We start from the raw sequence: 26,114 nt of genomic DNA on the forward strand, positions 1-26,114 counted from the left end.
GCCTATCGTCCAACCCCTCAAACAACCGGCCCTCGCCCTTGTTAAGTGTACACTATATGCCACAATATACAGCAATGGTTCTCGCGTATCTCCTACCTGCGGCCATTACTGGAGGCCTACCCCGCCCCCGACCGGCCGAAGTCCCGACGGCGTGGATCAAATGTGGTCCTGCCATTCGGGATACTCGCGTGGTGGCTGCAGACTCAGTCCGCGGCCGCCATGGTCGGGGGCAGGCCGATGGGAGAGCGGGGGGGGCCTCATACGGGACCAGGCTATTTTTGGGCGGGCGGTCCAGGTCGGGCGCGCGGCCGATCTGGGGCACTATTTAGGAGGTCCAACTCCATGGTCTGAGTCCGCCGCTGGAGGCCGCCGCCGTGCGCATGCGCGGCCTCTGACCCGGAAGTGCGGGGCCTGTATCTGCAGCTAAAGCTGCTAGATTCATGACAGGTCCCTGTTAGCCCTCAGCAGGGCTATGAATATGTGGCCTTTTCATGCCAGTTTTTCTGGTGTGAAAGTCCACAATTTTTACGACGACGTGGGGGGTCATAGTCCCAAAAACGGAGAATCCAGCCCAAGGTTTCTGGAAAATGTGTGTTGTGTGTGTGTGCAGGTGAGGAGTGGGTGCTATCGTCCTTGATTCCTGGCTGTGACATCACACTTCTGAGAAATCAGCATGGTCTTTGGTTGCGAGGGAAGTTAAAGTTGACGGGCGGAAAAAACACAAAGCTGAGAGGTCAGATTTCAACCAATGGTCAGAACAGCACAGACAGGCTGGGGAGAGCTTTGTGTGTTTGAGACAGCTAAGGAAGCCATGACACAGCTGGCAAAGAAGACCAAAAACGCTGATTCCATGAGCAGAGCTCAGAGGGATCTGGAAAAGTCTGCCTTTTGGTGAAAATTGTACCTGCAGAACTTGGGCAGTGTAAACTGCGATCAGAAGGGACTTAGTAATTCAATCAAAAAGTGCTTGATAAACTCAGCAGGTCTGCCAGCATCTGTGGAGAGAGAAACAGAGTTAACTTTTTAAGTCGGTATGACTTTTCCTCAGAGCTCAGTAATTACTTAGTCATTGAATCCTTTGTGAACTCGCATTCTACCTGAGGAAAATAAAGCTTTCAGGATCTTTGTGGATGAGACTGATACAATACATAGAAGGAACTACTTATGATACCTGTAAGATCTACATGTGTTACCATGATATCTGTTGAATACAGTTTGCCTGTTAATTAATATATATAATTTATGTTGATTTTGGTTTGATTGTTACAGTAAAAGTTTTAAACAGTGGAATCATGTCCATTGGTTTCTTCCGTTGGAGTAGTTTATTATAGAATTATAGAATTTACAGTGCAGAAGGAGGCCACCCGGCCCATCAAGTCTGCACCGGCCCCTGGAAAGAGCACCCTACCTAAGCCCACATCTCTACCCAATCCCTGCAACCCAGCAACCCCATCTATCTTTTTTTGGACACTATGGGCAATTTAGCATGGCCAATCCACCTAATCTGCACATATTTGGACTGTGGGAGGAAATCGGAGCACCCGGAGGAAACCCACGCAGACATGGGGAGAATGTGCAGACTCTGCACAGACAGTGACCCAAGCCGGGAGTCGAACCTGGGACCCTGGAGCTGTGAAGCAACAGAGCTAACCACTGTGCTACCGTGCCGCCCAGGAAGTTTGATTCTTTTATTTTATTAGTCGCCACTAGAATCATAATAAATATCATTGTTGGAATGCCTCTTCATTGTAGGCCTGAAAGAACAGTTGCCCTGACACCTTAGGCTAGGGTAAGACAACACTTCACAATGCAACAGCAGGATTGTCCTATAAGGAGAGATTGTGTAGACCAGATCTATATTCCTTAGAATTTAGGAGAAGGGGCAGCACGGTAGCATAGTGGTTAGCACAGCTGCTTCACAGCTCCAGGATCCCAGGTTCGATTCCCGGCTGGGTCACTGTCTGTGCGGAGTCTGCACGTTCTCCCCGTGTCTGCGTGGGTTTCCTCCAGGTGCTCCGGTTTCCTCCCACAGTCCAAAGATGTGTGGGTTAGGTGGATTGGCCATGCTAAATTGCCCTTAGTGTACAAAAAATGTTAAGTGGGTGTTACTGGGTTACTGGGTTACGGGGTTAGGATAGATACGTGGGCTTCAGTAGGGTGCTCTTTGTAAGGGCCAGTGCAGACTCGATGGGTCGAATGGCCTCCTTCTGCACTGTAAATTCTATGATTCTATGATTCTATGAGAGGTGGTCTAATTGAAACATATATGATTCTTAAAGGGCTTGACAGTGCAAATGCTAGAAAGGTGTTTCCCTAAGTGGGATATCAAGAATTAGAGGGTCTCAGACTAAAAATAAGAGACCAGCGATATTTCACACCTTGCTTTACTCTTATCAACACTTTGAAGTACAAATGCAGCAGTTTCTATAGTAAGAGAAGCAGTTTCTGAGCATTAGAGATAACCCTGGATGAGCCAATGTTGAGAAAAGGTGGTGGGGACAAAAGCAGCATGGAAATCTGATTATCATCAGTGATTCCTATACCTTGGAAAATATGTTACCTTGCAGTAACATATGAACAATAACAGGTAGGAAAGGATTCTCTGGTCCATCCAACCTGTCCCACACAACTGTAATATACATACTCCCTTCTCCACTGAAGATCATCTGGGACAAATCGCAAAATCCCTGCTGTCACAAAAATACACAGCGCAGTGTCCCTTGGGGTGTCTTTCGGAGTGAAATAGAATCAGGGGTGACACAATAGGCTATCTTTTTCCAGCACTAGCCACTAGCTACCATATGGTAAGTTTAAATGTCCAATCTTTGATGTTAGTGAATGGATGGATGGGTTGTTGGGCGACTGAGTAGGTGGGTGAATGGATAGTTGGGTTGGGGTGTCATCGGATCAAGTCGGGGGTTAGTTGGGTAGTCAGGGGTGGTCGGGCAGTGGGTCGGATCACGGCAGAGAATAATTGTGTGGTCAGGGGGTATTTGGAGCATGTCATGAGCCAAGTTGGATGGTTGGGAGGTATTCTAGTTCAGAATCGGAGTCATTCACTGAGGGCTCCAGGGAGCAGGGGAATTGCCCATCGAAAATGTAAACTTCCTGGGAATTCTCACGTAGATTTGTCAGGGCTTCCACAAGATCTCAGCGTGCATTTTCCTGGCGTACATCTTCAGTCATGCATCCAGAATCTGAAAATCCAGAGACCATGCCTTAAGAATCACTGGCATGGGCACACATGTGCATGGCTTATGTTTAGTGAGGCTGGCCTTTACTGCTAGCCACAATCTCCAGTTCCATCTCACCTAACTCTGTTGGTAACAATGAAGAGGCTAGTGAAACTTCACCTTTATGTTGAGACCTTTTCTCCTGGATTTTGTATCTATGGTTTTTCCCATTATATGTATTTTACTTTCAGCACACTGATGTTAACTTTTTTATTTTTAGTGGCTTGGACTTCTCTCAACCCTGGCATGAGAGCTTTGTAAAAGCTCGAGAGGAGATAAAAAAAAATCTCTACATCCTTCATCCAGTCTTGCAGGCAGTTCTTGACTTGGGTTATGTTACTTTTTCCAACCTGATTCTTGTGAATGTGTCTGATTGCAGGTAGGAAGACTTACCTTTTAACATAAAGAGTCAACCTATTTTGTAATAGGATATTTTCAAATCTAATTTCACAAACATTTAAAATGACAGCATTACAAAAGTTTACAAACAGCAGCGATTTTTAAAAAATCATTATGTTATGCAAAAAATATTGAATGTTGCTGTCTTGTTCATGTATATTTGTACACTATGAATTGAATTACTAATTAGACTGAAGTATCAAATGCAGTTTAATATGTTGCCACTTTACAGATGTGTTTACTAACACTTGTATTTAAGTAGTACCTTAGAATCTCAAAATATATGGTGCACAGTCTGTTACATAGCCAACAATGCTCACAATATTGAAATGAATGGCAAGATATTTTTTTAAAGGAAGGCTTGTTGTGCAGCATGGAGAAGAGTTCCTTTCTTCTGTTCATCTAGCACCTGACACCAACAGGCAAACCCATTCTGATGTTTTTAATAATGCAATCTCTCCCTTAGTGACTGCTTAGAATGAGAGCAGTATGCGGTTCAAAACTACAACTTGAGATCCAGACGTAACAATGCTATCAATTGATCCAAATTCCATGTAGTTTACTAATATTTACCTTGGTATTTCTGGATTCTTCTCGTCCCAAATATTTTCCAATTAGTCACAAATTCTTCCCTTTCTTTTGGACAAAAGAAAAAATCACCAAACCTTCAATAAATAAACAGCAGCCAAAACACAAAATTCTATTATATTGATATTCTTAAATGTCTGTATTCATATTGGCCTACTCATGCTCTGTTTGATAAAATACCTCAATAGATTTTTTTTTTTTGCTAAATTTTCCCATTCATTTATTTTCCCTTTTTCTCAGTCTGTACAACTCTACGCACCATTCTGCAGATTATGAGATGTGACCGTGACTTTTCCCTATTATTCTGTAAAAAGCTGATTGTTCAAAGATGTGTGATAGCAACATGAGTAAGTCTTCTGTCAATTTTCATCCGCCTGCCACCTACTCCCAATCAAGAAGCGTGTATAGTTTACTCTGCATCTACCCTAACCGTGTGGCTGAGAGCAGAGGTCTCTGTAAGGGGTATCTTGAGCAGAAATGCTACTGCTCCATGGCATAGCATATTGGAGCATCCGTGTACTTCATTATCAAATCTTGTAAAAAAATTAAGGTTGGTTACTTAATTGATTGAACTTTATTTCCAATAATTGATTTAGATCTAAAGGACCTATTGAATGTGAATCATTCAAGAATAATGTGGTGATAGAGCATGGAAAAATGGAAAAAAAGATCATGAGTACATGGTACCCCAAAGTTCTCAGTCTTCTCACTGACAAAGATAAGACAAAGGACATTAAATCCGAGAAAATAGATTGTTTCTACTCGAGTGCTAATGTTCTTATAGGTAATCAGGTAAGACAATATTGTGATTTACTTTAGGATCTCACAGCTGTTTATCACAGAACGGTTATAGCTCAAAAGGCCAGGCAGTACAGCCAGGAAACCATTGTGGGCAGGTTAGGGGTGAGGGAACCCTTTACCGCTGCTGCAGCACCCAGACAAGCAGAAAGAGCCTCAAGCCTTCCTGGAGTGGTGGCCAATTGGTCTGCTGCCGACAGGTTGCTTCTGGGCATCTAAATTGACCCCTGACGTCTTTGGGAACCTTGGGACCAATTAGAAAATCCCAGTGTAGCTCCTGTAATTGGCTTTAAGAGACACTTAATGAGCCAGGATAGCTACCCACTGAGTGTGAATGGATAGCCCTGCTACACACCCATCACACTTCCACAGAAATAGCCTCGGGCACAGATGGAGTTGGACCAGCCAGTACTTTCATCCCTCTTCCAAACCAAACCTACACTCTGATGAAGAAAACCAAGCACAAGGATTCTGTGTCAATTTTATATTTCGTTCTACTTCAACAAAGAAGCTCCACACTTGGTTACAGTTATATATAATTCCATTCCTTTGCTAAAAATTGTTGTTTTCAGGAGCCATTGTAATTCATAAGACTATCTAGTTTTCACTTCACAACCTAAACAATTACAACTAAGTGTTATTTTGCATTTATTTACTTTGTTATTGCGTGGATGTGGTTTTTAATTTTGCTACTTATTATTGAAATAGCTCCGTGCTTTTGGTGGATAATAGCCGAGAAACAGAACAACATAGCACCTACTATTCATACCCCTATATGCTGAGCAGAAAGTATGTGTACTATTTTGAGATTGTACTAGTGATAAGAACACAGGCCAGCAGCATTTTAAGTGGAAACCAGTGAATGCAGATTTAGTGTCCTAGGCTGTATACTTGGACCTATTTTCCATTTGGGTTGCCCCAGCACTTCAGCTGCTATACACTGACCATGCTCAGCACAATGTGAAGTTAACCAGTGTGAAAAAATTGATTTTGAAAGTGTGTTTGTGTTGTTGGTTGCGGATAACTGAAGTTTGTAATTGTCCTGAGGATCTAAACATGGGGAGAAGGACGTTTAGTGAAGCATGATGCAATAATTGTAAAAGAGTGCAATATAGTTGCAGTGTGCTGTGTTGGGAGTGTGTGGAAATTGTAATTAATGAAGCTGTCATTGGTGCAGCCATCATACAAATTTATTTTACCTGTCTTCTTACCTTGCCAACTCTGTTTAGATCATTCATTTTTTTTCTAGCACAGCATATTTTTGTGGCAAAACCCTTGACATTGATGTCCTCAGTAATCTCCTCCTGCTTCCTCGTCACATGCTTGGAGAGCTTCCTTATCCCTGAAAATTCATTTTGGTAATGTGCTCTTGGCTAGGCAGTTTTCATTTCCTCCTGGGTAGACAGCATGTTGAACTGCACGTCCGTGGCTTTCTACATTAAAATCATTGAAGAAAGCCACATGGGCAACCATGCAGGTTATTGGCCCATGGTGATACCTGCCTTGAATTGGCATATGTTTATGTGGTGTTGCTAGAAGTGGTGCTTTGCAATTGAATTTCTCATTCAAAAACATAATTTGACTTTTGATTCCTGTTTTCAACAGTAATCATTGCATTTAAGTGTCTACAGTATATGTTTATATCTATATACGAATAGTGCTTCAAATTAAAGCATAACACTGACCTTTTGTTAATTTAGAGCCAGCAATTCTTTGTAGAAATCGGCAAATAAAAAACACCTTTTATATTTTATCTGTGGCAATTCAAATGCAACATGAAAATGGAGGAGATGATTTATTTTTTTCTGAAAACTATGTGTTTGAATCTTAAAAAGGAGTTTACCTTTTTGTTCTGATTATCTAAGTTGCAAGAGTTTCTTGGAAGAACAATAAAGGCCTACATAAATCTTTTTGATGAAGAGGAAAAATACCAGATGCCCCTGTTTAAGATGGAGTTAGTATTTGACGAAGAAAGAATGGAGTTCTATCCCACATTTGCAGACCTGGAGGAGACCGTGCTGTTTGTGATTGCTAAAATAGAAGATGCCATGCAGGTAGTTTCTTTCTGAAATATTAACTTGTCTGCCTGAAGACATGAAAGATGTGACTTTGTATCATAACAAATTCATTTTTTACAATAGGAGTGCACAGCAGGTGGCAAATCCATTACTATCCGTTTAGTGGCCTTTCTGAAGTTGAATTTTACCCTATTTGTCAATTACTTTCTGGTTAGTTTACAAAAATGAGTAAATTTATTTGTGAAGCTGTAAATGACTGGAAACATGCAGTACTGAAATGCTGCATCAAAATAAAGGACAATTATAAATACAAGTAATAATGTGAGAAAGAAGTCTGATATAGCAAGAAACTTCTTTTATGTATAACAGAATTGTGCATATGCAGACTTTTTAAACTGACATTTACATCATTCGATTACATATACTAGAAAATATTTATTTTTCTTTAAGACCAGCATTTGTTGCCCATCCATAAATGTCCTTGAATTGACATTGCTGAGTGTCTGGAATCACATGTAGGCCAAACTTGATATAAATGACATATTTCCTTCCCTAAAGGACATTACAGTGCTTTATACTATTGAAGAATATTTACTCTGTGCAGACTCTAACCCCAAATAACATTACAGTTTTAATACGGATAGCGCAAAAAGATAATATTTTCTTAAAATTAATTATACTCCAGTTTAATAATATTGTCTCCGTTTTGCATCATTCAGAACGTTCAAACAGTGCAGTCCTGGCTATCTGATAGTAACATTGATGACATTGACAACATAAGGGCTAAACCATCTGCTGACATCCTAAAGTGGGCCTATTCCACACTCAAGAATACAGTCAAAACTAACTTTGAAGGAGCAGCTGCACATTTCCAACAGTATGGTAAGCTTATGATACCAAGGTTGGTAGGAAAACAAGTTGTGAGGAGGGTACAAAGAGTCTGCAAAGGGATGAGAATAGGTTAAGCGAGTGGTCAAAAATTTGGAAAATGGCATATCATGCAAGAAAATTTGAGGTTGTCCTCTTTGATGGGAAGAATAGAAAAGCAAAATATTATTTACTTGGAGAGAAACTGTAGCATGCTTTAGTACAGAGAAATCTTGATGTCCTCATTCATGAATCATAACAAGTTAGCATGTAACTACAATTGATTAGGAAGCAAATGGAACGTTGGCTTTTAATGCAAAGAAGGTGGAGTATAAATGTAGGGAAGTCTTGGTACAACTGTACAAAGCATTGATGAAATTGCATCTGGATTACTGTGTACAGTTTTGGTCTCCTTATAGGCTTGCTTAGAAGCATTCAGGGATGTTTTCTAGGATGAAGGGGTTGTCTTATCAGGAAAGGTTGAGTGAGTTATGTCTTTAATTATTGGAGTTTAGAAGAATGAAAGATGATCTGATTGAAACATATGATTCTGAGGAGCTTGGCAGGGTAGATGCTGAGAGGAGATTTCCTCTTGTGGAGGAATCTTGAACTAGTTTCAAAGTAAGGGTTCTCCCATTTAAGACTGCGGGCGTGATCTTCTGGCCTCGTTGTGCTCCCACTCAAACAAAATGAGGCCGGTGAATAGCGGGAAAGGCCAAAAACGAGAACCGCGCCAGGTGCCAAACAGTTTGGAATGCAACCGGCCCGCTCCTGTAGGCGAAATCAGGATCTCGCCATAGCAAGACGAGAAACCAATTATCACCACTTAAGCTCTATTTTCATACAATTAACAGGAGCCACCCCATATCCAGTGGTCTCCTGCCTTCCCAGCAGGTGGTCACGCAGGCGCCGATTAGTGCTCCTTTTGAAAAACGTGAACCTGGCATAAGGGCTTCTGTGGGGAGCCGAGGAGATGAGTAAGCCATCTTTGCTCGCAGGCAAAGAGCCCAGGGACTCTGGGCTTGTTGCTGCTGTGCTCAGCGGGACATGGGGGATCCTCAGTGGGGGTTGGGGGACCTTCTGCAGGGGTAGGCCACCATGGAAGGGTGGGGGGGAGGCGCTGGTGGGAGGGGGAAATTTGGAGGCAAGCGCTCGTGGCACCACCATGCCAACCCTTGGATCGTGTGTATCCGTTCCAGGGGCAGAACCTGTCCCTGCCTGTCTTCCCCACCGACCACGCATAACCCCCACCGACTGGCAATGCCTCTGGCTGAATAGCTGAAGGCTACTGCTAATATAGAATTGAATCGTCGTTAAGTGAGCACTTCACACATCCCAAGTGGATTCCCGTGGGTGGGCGGGCCATGTAACATGTGGGAGTCACTCATTGCCTTGCATCCCAATCACACCTTGATGTCTGGATACTGTGCGGTAGGCAAAACCACACACGCAGCAGCCAACATCCGAACACCCAGGGGATGGGACCCAGCTCCGGGGACACACTTACGGCCGGAGGGTGGGTAAGTGCCATGGGGAGGGGACCAGTGCCCTGTCCAGTTGACACTGTCTGAGGTACAGGGTCTGGGGTCCGGTGAGGGGGGCCCTCTGCGGCCGGGTGTGTGTGGGCAGGGCATTCCTGCTGGTGGGTGTCATAATATACACCAGTATATCATGGTGCAGACACACACACACACTGATGGACATGCAGTGGGACCAATCAGCATACACAAAACCGCAGCCAATCACCAGTGAGAGCACACGCACCATAAAGACAGGGGACAGGAGAGTTCCCGTTCATTCTAGTAGCAGCCAGCTCGGAGCACAGAGCTTACAGCCTGCAACACAGACATTCACCATGTGCTGAGTGCATCACCTGGTTAGGACTAGGCAAGGGTCAACAGTTAAAGCTGGTATTGCATTTACCCACAGTTCAAGTATGTTAATATAGTTAACCTTATAATAAAATAGACTTGCACCACTTCCAGTGTTGGTGACCTGTTTGTGATCCAGAACACCCAACACATCATGGTACAAAGAGTGGTTGCATACTAGCACTTCTGAGACCCACCTGCAACTAATCAGCATTCCGGCATCCTGAAGTATGGAGAACATCAACCCGCCGCCGCCGCTCCGCATCACCGGCACCTCAGCGTACAGTGACAACCAGCAACGATACCCAGGCAAGATGTTCAAGATCCGGGTTCCACAGCAGCTCCAGTGCCACGGTGATCTCTGCGAAAACTGGCGGGCATTCCGGCAAAAGTTTGAAATCTTCCTGCTGGCAGCCGAACTAGAAGACCTGGCTGATCCTGAAAAAACAGAGCTTCTCCTCACCATCGCCGGTGCCAGAGCAGAAGAAACCTTTTAAAAATTCAAGTTCTCCAAGGGGCTAAACAGGAGCGACTTCCAGGCAGTCCTGGACAAATTTGGCAAATACTGTGAGGAAAACACACTCCAACCAGCAAGGAAAAGGTAAGAGAAGCGCCAGTAATCACCTCGAAGCCGAAATCCTGGAGCAGAGAACGATTTTGGTTGGCGGCCATCTTTCTAAAGGGACTGCACTTGTGCAGTTGCACGACGCCGCGCATGTGCAATCACGGAAACGGCCATCAGTAAAGGAACCGCGACCTGCGCATGTGCAAACGCCTCCTACGTGCTACGTCACGCGCGTCATGACGTCAGAGGTCCCGGACCATGCCCATTTAAAGGGGAAACGTCCCAAATCAAAGAAAAAATCTTTTAAAGCTGTAAAACAACCTTCCTTCACCTGGAATGACAGCACAATGCCTCAAATTGAACCAGGAAATGAAATAAACTTCCGAAGAACCCTGCAGCAAGCAGTTACTTACCCCCAAACCGAGTCTGATTCCGACTTCCCGCAGACCAGTGACACCGAGGACCCGAGGGAGCCTTTTCGAGTCGCTGTTATAACAAAGAACAGGCTGTCCCCGAATCAAAACCACCAGCCGCTGTCGGTGCACAGCATTGATCCAGACGACGAGTGGTGTGCCACCCTGATGGTCAACCGATCCCAGATACGATTCCGCCTGGACACTGGTGCTTCCGCTAATCTCCTAGCGTGGTCAGCCTTTCAGACCCTTGGGGTTAAACCAACCATTCTTCCGTCGACCTGCCAACTAGTGGACTACAATGGCAACGTCATTCCTGCTACCGGTTCATGCCAACTTGAAGTGACGTACAACCTGTGGGCTCCTCGAAGGACTCTGTTCTAGGCGCACAGGCGTGCAAACTCCTAAACCTCATTCAACGAGTACACTCTCTCCAGAGGACACGTCTGCCTTCCAGGATGCGGACTTCAGGGCGCAACTTAATGCCGTCATCGACCAGCACCGCGACGTTTTCGAAGGCATGGGCACGCTTCCTTACACTTACAAAATCCTGCTCAAACAAGACGCCACGCCTGTGGTTCATGCACCTCGCAGAGTCCCAGCACCCCTCAAGGACCGCCTGAAGCAGCAGCTGCAGGACCTCCAGGACCAAGGAGTGCTCTCCAGAGTGACGGAACCAACCGACTGGGTCAGTTCTTTGGTGTGCGTAAAGAAGCCCTCCGGCGAGCTCCGGATCTGCATTGACCCAAAGGATCTGAATCGCAACATAATGAGGGAGTATTACCCTATCCCCAAGGCCGAGGAGATCACGTGCGAGATGGCTTGGGCCAACATCTTCACCAAACTTGACGCCTTGAAAGGATTCTGGCAAATTCTACTAGACAGGTCCAGCAGAAAGCTGTGTACCTTTAACACCTCGTTTGGCAGATACTGCTACAACAGGATGCCGTTTGGGATTATATCGGCATCAGAAGTATTCCACCGGATCATGGAGCAAATGATGGAGGGCATTGAGGGTGTGCGCGTCTATGTTGACGACATCATCATTTGGTCCACCACCCCGCAGGAGCATATCAGTCGCCTCCAGCGAATACGGGACCAAGGCCTTCGCCTCAACAGAGCCAAATGCTCCTTCGGCCAGACGGAACTCAAGTTCCTAGGGGACCACATCTCCCGGTTGGGTGTGCGGTCGGATGCGGACAAGGTGGCAGCCATCACGGCCATGCAGAAGCCAGCGGATAAGAAGGCGGTGCTCCGATTTTTGGGCATGGTCAACTTCCTGGGGAAGTTCATCCCCAACCTCGTCTCCCATACCACAGCTCTCCGGAACCTGGTCAGGAAGACGACAGACTTCCAATGGCTTCCCGCCCACGAGCACAAATGGGAGGAGCTTAAGACCAAGCTTACCACAGCCCCGGTATTGGCATTTTTTGATCCCACGAAGGAAACAAAAATTTCAACGGATGCCAGCCAATCCGGCATTGGGGCGGTGCTCCTGCAACGCGATGAGGCCTCATCATGGGCCCCCATTGCATATGCGTCACGTGCCATGGCCCCCACGGAACAGCGCTACGCGCAGATCGAAAAGGAATGCCTGGGCCTGTTGACTGGGATTGACAAATTTCATGATTACGTGTACGGCCTCCCCCAATTCACTTTCGAAACTGACCATCGCCCGCTGGTCAACATTATACAAAAAGACCTGAATAATATGACCCCTCGCCTCCAGCGCATTCTGCTTAAACTCCGGCGGTACAATTTCCAGCTCCTATACACCCCGGGCAAGGACCTGTTCATAGCCAACGCTCTGTCCAGGGCAGTCAACACCCCGTGTGACCCAGAGAGGTTCGTCTGCCAGGTTGACGCCCATGTGGCCTTCACGGCCTCCAATCTTATCCACATTCGCCGCAAGACTGCAGCTGACCCCCTACTACAGCGTGTCATGCGACACATGATGGACGGGTGGCTCAAGGGCCAATGCCCGCAGTTCTACAATATCAGAGATGATCTGGCAGTAGTCGATGGTATCCTCCTGAAGCTGGACCGCATCGTGATCCCGCACAGCATGCGCCAGCTCGCTTTGGAACAGCTACACGAGGGCCATCTTGGTGTGGAGAAGTGCCGACGGAGGGCCCGAGAGGCTGTGTACTGGCCCGGCATCAATAAGGACATCACCAACACAGTGCTCAACTGCCCCACCTGTCAGCGGTTCCAGCTGGTCCAACCACGTGAGACCCTACAGCCCCATGAGTTGGTCACGTCCCCTTGGTCTAAGGTAGGCGTTGACCTGTCCCATGCGCTCGGCAGGGACTATGTTCTGATTGTAGACTATTTTTCAACTACCCGGAGGTCGTACGCCTGCACGACATCACATCGGCGGTCATCCGTGCCTGCAAGGAGACCTTTGCTCGTTACGGCATCCCAGTCACTGTGATGTCGGACAATGGCCCCTGCTTCGCGAGCCAGGAATGGTCCAACTTTGCCAGCAGGTACAACTTTGTGCTTGTGACATCCAATCCCCTGCACCCCCAATCCAATGGCAAAGCGGAAAAGGGCGTCCACATCGTCAAACGGCTCCTCTGCAAGGCTGCCGATGCAGGATCCGACTTCTATCTCGCCTTGCTGGCCTATCGTTCGGCCCCGCTCTCCACGGGCCTGTCGCCAGCCCAGCTGCTCATGTGTCGCACCCTCAGGACCACGGTGCCGTCCATTCACGTCCCAGACCTCGACCACGTTCTGGTCCTTCAGCGGATTCAACAGTCTCGTGCACAACACAAGGCGGCGCATGACGCTTGGGCGACTGATCTCCCTGCTCTGGCGCCGGATGACAACGTCCGCATCCATCTTCCGGAGGGTGGCTGGTGCGCAACTGCTGTGGTTCTTCGGCAGGTGTCTCCCCGCTCGTTCCTGGTTCGTCTGCCAGATGGTTCCATTCGCCGCCGCAATCGGCGTGCCCTTCGTCTCGTTCCACGCTCGCTACGTGATCCTCCACCGGTGCCACACCCTCCTGTTGTCCCCAACCTGGAATATGTGGAGGTTCCGAATACTCTGCATCCTCCTCACTCTGCCGTGGCCCAGCCCGTTCCTCAGCTGGTGGCTCCTGACCCACCCTTGAGGCGGTCAACCAGAATTCGTCGCCCACCTCAGAGACTTGACTTATGAGTTTTACGATGTTGGACTCTTTGATCTGTTCTGTTATCCTGTTTCATCGTTCCAGTAGTTTGTATATAATGTTCATTTCGTTGTTGGTGTGACACCCTATTTCTCCGGCTCAAGTGTTAACTCATTCGCAGTAATTTCCAGGCTAGGTTCAGTTGGAATAAGTCTCTTGCTTTGTAGAAGAAGCCTTGTACTTGAGTGATGCCCCAAATATCTTTTTCCAGATCAAGTAGGAGGTCCACTTCGAAAGACACTTTAAATTAACAGTTATTTTTTTTAAAATCGTGTTACAATGACATTATTACAGAAATGGTTTATTTCATGTGTTATTCTCACGATTATTCTATGTCTCCTTTCATAGTTAAACATTACGACTGGCTAATAAATGGAACTGCCAATGAACGTATACAGAAATTCATGGAAGAAGAACATTCATTTGATGAATACACAGAGGTAAATTTATAACAAGAATATTAAAACTACTACTTTTGTTACTACCGTGAACACTAGGAGGATATCATCAAACAAAATACTTACTTTTGTGTTACCACTTTAATTGTAAGGAATTTCTCCCCTCTTAAATGTTAAATTGATAACCTTTGAGTCCTCTGCTAGCCTTGAAGTTTTCCTTTTTAACCTTTCTCCTAATTTTGAAATGATCTTTGCAGGACCTCGAATGTATTCATTCTGATGCCATTAGGACTATAATGAACCATGACTTCTGGATGTTTCGATTCCCTCTCAAAGCTGTTGCATCTGATATTTATCCCTTATCCTGTCAACCAGGTCTTTTTTTTGTGGCTACTGACCATTGTATCTCCTGCTACTAAACTTTTGTACTTGTTCCCTCTTTGGTAATCACCTGCATCAGTGCTGTGATGTTGCTTTTGCTTGTCTTCCTCCAAGTTGTATTTACTATCACAGGTTTTAAGTACTAAATAACACAATTTAATCCGAGCAGTGAATTTGTGCGTAGCCCACTGTTTCCTCTTCCTACCTGTTGTAATCCCCTCGAGGACCACAGAGAAACCATTATTGGGAAACCCCGTTAAACTCGTGATGTACGAGCCTCCCAGATAGGGTGGGCACCCAGCTGGAGCTCGTTACGAACGAACATAAAAGCCGGCCCAAAGCAGGGCCTGGTGTGGTTAATTCTCCCAGCAAGGACTGTACTGGGAGCGAGATGCTGCCTTGAGCGGAATATTGTATATAGTTAAATAAACCTCTGTTCTCTTACCGCTGGATTCTTCAAGTTACTAAACTACCCTAACAGATAGTTACATGCTTCTCTTGCTCACTAATACTCATAATGTTGAGTTTGGTTTCTGCCAGGAACACTTGACTCCAGGCTTCATTTAAACCCTGGTCCAAACATTGTTAAAAAAGCTCAATTCCAGAGGTGAGGTGAGACTGATTGCACTTGACATAAAGACAGCATTTGACTGAATGTGACATCAAGGAGATCTAGTAAAATTGAACTCCAGGGGAATACTCCACTGGCTGGAGTCTTATCTATCGCCAAGCAAGATCAATTTTCCCAGCCCCAGGACTTTATTATAGACGTTCCTCAGGACAGTGTCCTGAACTGAACCATCTTCAGTTGCTTCATCAATGGCCTTCTTTCCATAATAAGGTCAGATGTAGAAATGTTCCATTATGAGTGCAGTGTTTGGTTCCATTCACACATCCACAGATAATAAAGATGTCTGTGCTCGCATGTATCAAGGCCTAGACATCATTCAGACTTAGGCTATTAAGTGACAAGTGACATTCATGCTATACAATTGCCAGATAATGACCATTTCCAACTGCAGAGAATTTATCTATTTGCCCACAACAGTCAAACTCATTGATGTCACTGAATCCCCATTATCAATATTCTGGCATAGTCATTGACCAGAAATATAACTGGACCAGCCACCTAAATACTCCAGCTATAAAACATGCAAGAAGGCTAATGTGATGGAATCCATGGGTTCAAAGCTTGCAATTTTTTTGAGTCAGACCCTAACTGAAAAGGCAACTGAACCTTTAGGGTTCCAGTGAAATAAAAATTAAAACTAAAACTGAAATGGAAACTTCAGGTTTCTGGGGAAACTGAAGCTATTTGATTCTGGATAAAAGGCACTGAGCCATTTGAGCTCATATTATCCAATGGTGCGGTGCAGCAATGCTGAAGAACATGAAGCCTGGATCTGGGAGTGGAGATGAAGGAAAATAAGGTTACTGTCACTGCTTTTGTTATTTTTAAAGGAACTGCTTGTCCCGTGCACAGGAGTGTTACTGAGGGTTTGAATATTGATGGCTCTGGTAGTTAGATCCATGTGTGCAAGACTGTTGTGAGCAAAGCCGAGCAGGTTCTGCATGAGTGCCTTAATTTGATGAATTCAATACCTATAGAACTTAGATAAAAGCAACGAAAGAGCAAATGCTGGGAAATCTCAGCAGCTCTGGCAGCATCTGTAGGGAGAGAAAAGAGCTGACGTTTCGAGTCCGATGACTCTTTGTCGAAGCTAACAGACAGAGAAAGTGGGAAATATTTATACTGTGGAGTGAGAATGAAAGATGAGTCATAGCCACAGAAACCCAGGGAAACCGGGTGCTAATGGCCACAGAAACCAAGGGGAAAGAGTGCTAATGGCAGTCCCCAGAGAGAACAAAAGATGTGAAAGGCCAAACAGCAGAGAAACTAACATCAGAGGATGAACTGTAGATGTGGGGGGAGGGGAAGGGGGAAGCAAAGATGAGAAAGGTTAAGGAAAGGTGGATAAGATTGGGGGGGGGGGGTTAAATATATATTAAGAAAGAAAGAAATGGTAAAAGACAGTTAAAATGAAATGGGATGAAAACAAATGGGTTGAGGTGGGGTAGAGCTGATCATCTGAAGTTGTTGAATTCGATGTTGAGACCGGAAGGCTGTAGCATGCCGAACCAGAAGATGAGATGTTGTTCCTCCAGTTTGCGTTGAGCTTCACTGGAACATTGCAGCAGGCCAAGAACGGACATGTGGGCATGGGAGCAGGGTCTTTTGTTAAAATGACAAGCAACGGGAAGGTCAGGGTCCTGAATACGCACAGACCGAAGATGCTCAGCAAAGCGATCACCCAGTTTGCGTTTGGTCTCTCCAATATAGAGGAGACCACATTGGAAGCAGCGAATGTAGTAGACCAAATTGGAAGAGATGCAAGTGAAACGCTGCTTAACCTGGAATGAGTGTTTTGGGCCTGGGATGTTAAGCATGGAAGAGGTAAAGGGGCAGGTGTTACACCTTCTGCGATTGCATGGGAAGATGCCATGGGTGATGGGAGAGGTACTGGATATGGTGGAAGAGTGGACTAGATTATCTCGGAGGGAACGGTCTCTGCGGAATGCTGACAGAGGGAGTGAAGGGAAGATGTGTTTGGTGGTGGCATCACGCTGGAGTTAGCGAAAATGGCGGAGGATTATGCTTTGCATACGGAGGCTGGTGGGATGACATGTGAGAACGAGGGGGACTCTATCCTTGTTCTGGGAGGGAGGGGAGGGGGCGAGGGTAGTGACATGGGAGATGGACCGCACACTGTTGAGGGCCCTGTTAACAACTGTGGGTGGGAAATCATGGTCGAGGAAGAAGGAACACATTTTCAAAGCACCATTTTGGAAAGTGGCATCATCGGAACAAATGCGACGGAGGCAAAGGAGTTGAGAGAAAGGGATGGACTCCTTACAGGGTGTAGGGTGCGCAGAGCTGGGGTCCAGATAGCTGTGGGAGTCAGTGGGCTTGTAGTGGATATTAGTAGATAGTTTATTGCCGGAAATGGAGACAGAAAGATCAAGGAAGGGAAGGGAAGTGTCTGAGGTGGACCAGGTGAAAGTGATGGAGGGGTGGAAACTGGAAGCGAAGTTGATGAATTTTTCCAGGTCCGGACGACAGCATGATGCGGCACCAAAATAGTCATCAATGTGTCGGTAAAGGAGATGTGGGAGGGGGCTCGATAGGCCTGGAACAAGGAATATTCCACATACCCCATAAAAAGGCAAGCATAGCTAGGACCCATGCGGGTATCCATTTCTACACCTTTGATTTTGAAAAAGTGGGATAAGTTAAAGGAGAAGTTGTTGAGAGATGGAACGGGTTCAGCCAGGCGGAGGAGAGTGGTGGTGGATGGGAATTGTCCGGACCTCTTTTCGAGAAAGAAGCGAAGAGTTCTCAGGCCATCCTGGTGTGGGATGGCGGTGTAGCGAGATTGCACATCCATGGTGAATAGGATGCAGTTAGGGCCCGCGAACTGGAAGCTGTCAATATGACGCAGGGCATCAGAGGAATCCCGGATGTAGGTGGGGAGGGAATGGACCAGAGGAATGAGGATGGAGTCAAGATAAGAGGAAATACGTTCGGTGGGGCAAGAGCATGCTGACACAATGGGCCTGCTGGGACAGTCCTTTTTGTGGATTTTGGGAAGTAGGTAAAAATGGGCTGTCCGGGTTGGGAGACTATGAGGTTGGAAGCCGTAGGGGGAAGGCATCCAGAGGAAATGAGGTCGCTAATGGTGTTGGAGATAATGGCTTGATGTTCAGTGGTCTGGTCATGGTTCAGGGGGAGGTAAGAGGAAGTATCTGAAAGTTGGCGCTCAGCCTCTGTGAGGTAGAGGTCAGTGCGCCAGATGAGAACAGCACCACTTTTGTCAACAGGTTTGATGACAAAGTCGGGGTTAGATCTGACGGAGTGAAGAGCAGAAAGTTCGGAAGGAGAGAGGTTGGAATAAGGGGGCAGAAAAATGAAGACGGCCAATGTCCCGTCGACAGTTCTCAATGAAAAGAGCAAGGGCAGGTAATTGTCCCGGCGGGGGGGGTCCACTTGGAGGCAGAATGTTGGAGGCACATGAAAGGATCAGTGGAACGGGGGGAGGATTCTTGCCCAAAGAAGTGGGCATGGAGATGAAGGCGACGAAAGAAGAGTTCAACATCATGTCGAGCCCAGAATTCATTGAGATGGGGATGTAAGGGTACAAAGCTGAGTCCTTTGCTGAGAACAGCACGCTCATCCTCAGACAGGAGAAGGTCGGAGTGTATGGTGAACACGCGGCAAGGGCTGGGGCTGGGAGAAATGGGGTACGAGGGATTGCGACAGGTGGAGGGCCTGGGATGGGCAGTGGTGTTGATACTGGGAGAAATGGGGTACGAGGGATTGGGGCGGGTGGAGGGCCCAGGGTGGGCAGTGGTGTTGATACTGGGAGAAATGGGGTACGAGGGATTAGGACTGGTGGAGGGCCTAGCATGGGCAGTGGTGTTGAGTTGTTGAAGCTTGCGTTCCTTAACATCTGTAAGAAACAGGAAAAGATTCTTGTTAAGACGTCGAATGATGCGAAGGATGAAATGAAACTAGGGACAGCTTTGAGAGAGAGTAAGACGGTGCTGCTGGAGAGAGATGTTGATGCCTTATGTGGCGCGGCATGGCACTGTGTGGTTTTCAGGATGTGGCGAGAGCAGCAGTTGGAAGAATGTTGTATATCCTGGAGGTACCTGTAATCCTAAAGGTTACATGCTAGGTGGAAATTAAGTTGAAATCCCCGTGGGGTAAGTCGGAGAAGAAGACAGTCACTGATGAAGGAAATATGGCTGTGGAAGCGAGTCTTGGTGAATACCTTGTCCAACACTAAGAGAGAAATGGAAAGCAGTGAAGGTGGATAGTGGGGGAGGGACTTACGTAAATCCTGTCGGAGAGAAGAGCAGTACTTCTTCAGGGTAGGCATTCCTGGAAGAGAGGTGGCAGTGAGTTAAACACTGGATAAAAGCAAATTACTGCGGCTGCTGGAATCTGAAACGAAAGAGAAAATGCTGGAGAATCTCAGCAGCTCTGGCAGCATCTGTAGGGAGAGAAAAGAGCTAACGTTTCGAGTCTGATGACTCTTTGTCAAAGCTAACAGACAGAGAAAGTGGGAAATATTTATACCGTGGAGTGAGAATGAAAGATGAGTCATAGCCACAGAAACCCAGGTAAACCGGGTGCTAATGGCCACAGAAACCAAGGGGAACGAGTGCTAATGGCAGTCCCCAGATAAAAGCAAATTACTGCAGATGATGTAATCTGAGACAAAAACAGAAAATACTGGACAATCTCAGCAGGTCTGACAGCATCTGTGGAGAAAGAAGGGAGTTCACCTTTTGAGTCTGGGTGACTCTTTGTTAAAGCTAGGGAGAACAAGAAATCAGATCAGATTTATACTGTTGTGGGGGCGGGAGTGCGTGGAGCAGTGGGGCTGGATAGAAAGTCCGTGATAGGTGGAGATTGACAAAGGGAATGTAAATGGTGGAGATAATGACTTTGAAGGGTGTTGATAGTGGCACATTAAGACATCAGAATGGGTTAATGGCAGAACAAAGCAGTGTTTCAAAGGCCAATCTGGAACAGGGAACAGTGGCATGGGAGGAAGGAGGACAATTGTAGGGAAAAACAGATCAATGGAAGAAATGAAAATAAATTAATAGAAATAAAAATGGGCTGAAGGTGTTCACAGTCCGTAGTTGTTAAGCTCTGTGAAAATCCCATAGTTGCTACACTCCTGCGCATGTTCGGGTACACTGAGGAAGAATTTAGAATGTCCAGATCACCTAACAAGCACTTCTTTCGGGACTTATGGGAGGAAACCGAAGCACCCGGAGGAAACCCATGCAGACACGGGGAAAACGTGCAGACTCCGCACTGACAGTGACCCCAGCCGGGCATCGAACCCAAGTCCCCGGTACTGTGAACCAACAGTGCTAACCACTGTGCTACAGTGAAGAACAACCACTTGGTAGAGGTGCCAAAGTGCTGCATTCCTGCAGGACTGCCTGATTCACTTCAGGAGAAGAGGAAAGTAAAAAGATTAGGAGAGGAAGACAGAGAAAGTGAAATTAGTAGGAGGAGGAAACTAATTGTAAACTGTATAATGTAATATTAACATGTATGTGGCATATTCTTCTCCAGTCTAAATCCAATTTCTACATCTCAATAATTCAGTATTTTCTATTAAGTTTATAGAACAATTTCGTCACTTGTCAGTGGAGATCATGAGTTTAATAAAAGTTGCCCACTTTCATATGGTACGATTAGATTGTGAAGACATAAAACATGGGCTGTCAGAAAAAGCAAAGAGCTTTGCGGAAATGCTGCTGGATGGACTGGTTGCAAAACACAGAGAAGAAAATGAAGCGTAAGTCAGTGCTACAAATGGATATTGATAGCAGAAATAACAAATTATTAATTTCAATTCTTGTTTTATTAATCCTGAAATATATTTTTTACATTCTTTCCTATACCCTAACAGTATAATGTGCGGGACATTTGACAAGAACCTACCTTTAACACAGAAAATGTCCTCATGTGCTTCACAGAAACATAGGGAAAAATTGATCGAGAGCCAAAGAATATATTAAAGGTGGTGACTAAAAGGTTGATCAAAGAATTGGATACTAATGAGGTGAAGTAAATCAGAGTTTAGGCTCTAGATAGCTAAGAATGGAGGGGTGAAGGGTGGGATGGGGAGAGAAAGTCCGTGATCGAAGAAAAGCGAGTTTGGGCTGGGGTTTTAGTGCTGAAGGAAGCTATAGATAGGGAAATGCATGAAAATGGTGAGATTTAAATGTAAGGATGAGACTCTAAATTTTGGAAGACCAATAGCAAATCTGGATTTGCAAGTCCAGGGCAGATGAACAAGTAGAATTTGGTGTAGGATAACATATGGGAGGTAGAGTTTTGCTGAGCTAAAGCAGAAATAGAGATATACTTTATTTAAAAAAAAAAAATTTTGAGTATCCAATTATTTTTTTTTCGAATTAAGGGGCAATTTAGCGTGGCCAATCCACCTAACCTGCACATCTTTGGGTTGTGGGGGTGAAACCCAGGCAGTCACGAGGATAATGTGCAAACTCCACACAGACAATGACCCGGGGCCAGGACCAAACCTGTGTCCTCAGTGCCGTAGGCAGCAGTGCTAACCACTGCACCACCATGCAGCCCAAGAGATATACTTTATTACAATGATGAAAGTAGATGACCTTTTGGATGTAGATGTTTTGGGATCAGAAACTCAACTTGGGGTCAAATAAGTAGGCAATTCACCAAACACTGGTTCAACCTGAGACAGTGCAGGGAAGTAGGATCTGCTGGTAGGATAGGGGATGGAAAAATTTATGAGAATACGCAGTATGTGGCCATGCCATAGACGATGGCTTCAGTTTGCCCAATGAAGGAAATTGCAGCTCATCTAAATCTGGTTGGCAAGCAGACTGGTTTCACAAAGGGAGGGTGTTGATAGTTTTGGAGAGTTTGTACTGGACATTGTGAGTTTGCATGTGGAAACAGATCCCTTGTCTGAAGGTGATGAAGACCGAAAAAGAGGCCAGGGATGAATCGTTGGGAACTTTAAAGGTACAATTAAGGAGTGCAAAGCCATGATATTGCATTCAATGTAGTAAAGACGTTAATCCCAAGAACCTACTCTCATCTGCATTGCAATGGAGAATAAATTAATCAACAGTGCTAACCACTGCGAAGAACAGCCACTTGGTAGAGGTGCAAAAGTGCTGTGTTCCTGCAAATGTGCCTGATTCAGTGCGAGGATTTCTGTAAGTTTCTGTAAGAAACTTTACAGGTCGGCGCCGCCAGATGGGAAGTTGGAGATGTTGGCATTTTTGGAGGATCTGGAGTTTCCTGTAATGGGGGAGGAGGAGTGCGAATGGTTGGAGGCACCGCTATGTCTTGGGAAAGTCTTAGCAGCTATAGGGCGGATGCAAACAAGTAAGGCTTCGGGACCAGATGCATTTCCAGTGGGGTTTTAAAAGACCTTTGCTGGATAGGGTCTCGTTGCTGGTGGATATGTTTCAGGACTCTGACCCATCTTCCCTTCCGGCTACACTGGTGCAGGCACGATTTCCTTCTCATTGAAAAAAGATAAGGACCCCGAGGAATGTGGGTCGTACCGTCCTATTTCGTTGCTGTATGTGGATGCTAAGGCATTGGTGAGGTGCGAGTGAAATGGTTTAGAGTCTTGTCTCCCTGGCGTGATAGGTGAAAATCAGACAGGATTTGTTAAGGGCCGGCAACTGTCATCTGACATCTGATGACTGTTAAATGTAGGTCTCTCCTCATCTGCGGGGCTTGTTCCAGGGGCGGTTGTGTCTTTGGACGCTGAGAAGGCATTTGACAGGGTGAAATGGAAGTACTTGTTTACAATTTTGGGGAGGTTTGGGCTCGGACCAAACTTTGTTTCATGGATAAGTCTACTGTACAAGGCCCCATCAGCTAGTGGCATCCCAACAATTTGGATTTGAGGTATTTTCAATTGGATAGGGGAGGGAGACAGGGATGTCCAATGTCTCCCATCCTATTTGTATTGGCAATCGAGCCCCTGGCTATGGCTTTGAGAAAATGGAAAGGGATAATTGGGGGTGGGCTTGAAGGTGGGACATAAGGTGTCCTTATGTGCTGACAACATACTGCTTCTTTGACAGACTCTTTTTCGGGATAGAAGCTGAATCTAGTAAAGAATGTGTATTTTCCGGTGGAGCCCTCGGGGAGGAGAGCAAACCCGGGGGTGCTTCCTTTTCATCTTGTCAGATAAAGCTTCAGATATCTGGGTGTCCGAGTGGTCCGCGACTGGGCCCAGCTCCATAAATTGAACTATACCAGTCTGGTGAGTAAGGTCAAGCCTGGTCTGCAAAGGTGGGACAACCTTCCACTATCCTTGGCAGGGAGGGTGCAAGGTTGGTGCAGCTACCCGGAGGCCACTTGGGTGCAGGTTGCGATGGGGTCATATAAGATTGGGCGCACATGTGACAGCTTTGCTCCTGCTTTCGGCAACAAAATATTCTGCGAGTCCAGTCTTATCCACTTGGACGATATGGCGACAGTTCAAACAACGTTTTAAGCCCAGGTCCCTGTCGAAGGTGACCCCTATTTGTGCCAAACAACTGCTTCTGCCGGCAAAGCTAGATACCTTGGGCGGGATTCTCCAACCCCCGCCGGGTCTGAGAATCGGCGGGGGGCGGTGTGAATCCCGCCCCTGCCGGCCACCGAATTCTCCGGCACCGAAAGTTCGGCAGGGGCGGGAATCGCGCTGCGCCGGACGGCGCCCCCCCCCCCCCCCCCCCCCCCCGGCGATTCACTGGCCCGCGATGGGCCGAACACCCGCTGCTGTCATGCCAGTCCCGCCGATGTTAATCAAACCACCTACCTTATCGGCGGGACTGGCAGCGCAGCTGGGCTCCGGTGTCCGGGGTGGGGGGGGCACCCTGGCCCTGGGGGGTGCCCCCACTGTGGCCTGGCCCGCGATCGGGGCCCACCGATCCGCGGGTGGGCCTGTGCCGTGGGGGCACTCTTTTCCTTCCATCTCAGCCACAGCCTCCGCCATGGCCGATGAGGAAGTGAACCCCCCCGTGCATGCACGGGGATGACGTCTGCAGCCGCTGACGCTCCCGCGCATGCGCGGACTCCCGCCGACCGGCGAAGTCCTTTAGGCCCCGGCTGGCGTGGTGCCAAAGGCCTTTCCCGCCGGCTTGCGGCGCGCCAACCATTCAGGCGTGGGGCTAGCCCCTCAAGGTGAGGGCTTGACCCCTAAAGGTGCGGAGAAATCCGCACCTTTGGGGCGGCCTGACGCTGGAGTGGTTCCCGCTACTCCATCCCGCCGCGACCCCCCCCCCCCGGGTAGGGGAGAATCCCGGCCCTTGTTTGGGGAATGGGGAAGAAAAGGGCTGGAGGTTAGGGGACTTGTTTTTGGAAGGGCGATTCACCAGACTGGAGGAATTGACGGTGAAATACAGGCTCGTGTGGTCAAATGTGTTCAGATAATCGGGACGCACAGTGACACAGTGGTTAACACTGCTGCCTCACAGCTCCAGGGACCCTGATTCAATTCCGGCCTCAGGTGACTGTGTGGAGTTTGCAATTTCTCCCCATGTCTGCGTGAGTTTGCTCCGGGTGCTTCGGTTTCCTTCCACAGCCCAAAGATGTGCAGGTTAGATGGCATTACAGGGATAGGGTTGGGATGTGGGGCTAGTGAGGGTAGGCTTCCCAAGGGTCGGTGCAGACTCGATGAGCCGATTGGCCTCCTTCTGCACTGTAGAGATTCTATGAGACATCTCCAGGTTCAGAACTTTGTATGGAAGGCCTTCCCAACATTCCCCGAGGTGCCGCAGTCATCTCTGTTGTGTTGGGTGCTCTGCTACACAGACGAACCAACACGGTTGCGGATGGTACAACTCAGTTTTATTACTAACAATATTTACAATGGTAAACTGGTTATGTGGTTCGTTCATTACCCTTGAATCTGTGGACCTATCCCTAACACTATCTTGGAGAGGCACTCAGCACATGGTGAATGTCTGAGTCGCTTGCTGTGAGCTCTCTGCCCTGAGCTGTCTCCTGCTGGAATGAGCGGGAAGTGTCGTGTTCCCCATTTTATAGTGTGTATGCTCTTGCCTGTGATTGGCTGTGGTGTTGTGTGTGTATTGATTGGTCCATTGATCTGACCATCAGTATGTATGTATGTTTGCACCATGATGTTTACCTGAATATCATGACAGTCTCTTTTGGAAAAGATTCTTTCAGTTGCGAGGTCGGAGGAGGGTAGCACATCTGGAAGTTATGGCCGTATTCTGCCAGAGGAAGTGTGCCCGATGGATGGGATAAAAGCAAGGTAGGAGGGGGAGCTGGAACCCATTATAGATGACGAGGTGTGGAGTGAGGCTCTTCACAAGGTGAACTCCACATCCTCTTGTGCAAGGCTGAGCTTGATTCAGCTCAAGGTTGTGTTTAGAGCACACCTGACTAAGGCAAAGATTTTTATAAAATAAATTTAGAGAACCCAATTCTTTTTTTCCAATTAAGGGGCAATTTAGCATGGTCAATTCACCTACTCTGCACGTCTTTTTGGGTTGTGGAGATGAGACCCACGCAGACACAGGACGAATGTGCAGGCACCACACGGATGGTGACCCAGGGCCGGGATCGAAACGAGGCCATCGGCACTGTGAGGAAGCAGTGCTAACCATTGCACCACCATGCTGCCCTGTGACCAAAGCAAAGATGAATGTTTTTTCCCCCAGAGGTGGATAATAGGTGTATGTAGTGTTCCGGGAGCCTGGCCAAACACACGTAAATGCTCTGGTCTTGTTACAAATTTGTTAGCTATTGGGTCTTCTTGTTTAGCACCTTGTCGGCGATTCTAAAGGTTTAATTGGAG

The 26,114-nt window shown here is 46.8% G+C and overlaps 1 protein-coding gene across 1 annotated transcript in view; it reads left to right on the forward strand.

The window, feature by feature from the left end:
- Positions 1-26,114, forward strand: part of dnah12 (dynein, axonemal, heavy chain 12) — a 475,562-nt gene that overhangs the window by 64,899 nt on the left and 384,549 nt on the right. Inside the window, exons 7-12 of the mRNA XM_072472436.1 lie at positions 3,454-3,612; positions 4,817-5,012; positions 6,884-7,072; positions 7,756-7,918; positions 14,273-14,364; positions 20,908-21,086. Of these exons, the coding sequence (XP_072328537.1) occupies positions 3,454-3,612; positions 4,817-5,012; positions 6,884-7,072; positions 7,756-7,918; positions 14,273-14,364; positions 20,908-21,086 (978 nt within the window). The remainder of the gene's footprint in view (positions 1-3,453; positions 3,613-4,816; positions 5,013-6,883; positions 7,073-7,755; positions 7,919-14,272; positions 14,365-20,907; positions 21,087-26,114) is intronic.

The sequence above is a fragment of the Scyliorhinus torazame genome, chromosome 13, assembly GCF_047496885.1.
Source record: "Scyliorhinus torazame isolate Kashiwa2021f chromosome 13, sScyTor2.1, whole genome shotgun sequence".
Taxonomy (NCBI): domain Eukaryota; kingdom Metazoa; phylum Chordata; class Chondrichthyes; order Carcharhiniformes; family Scyliorhinidae; genus Scyliorhinus; species Scyliorhinus torazame.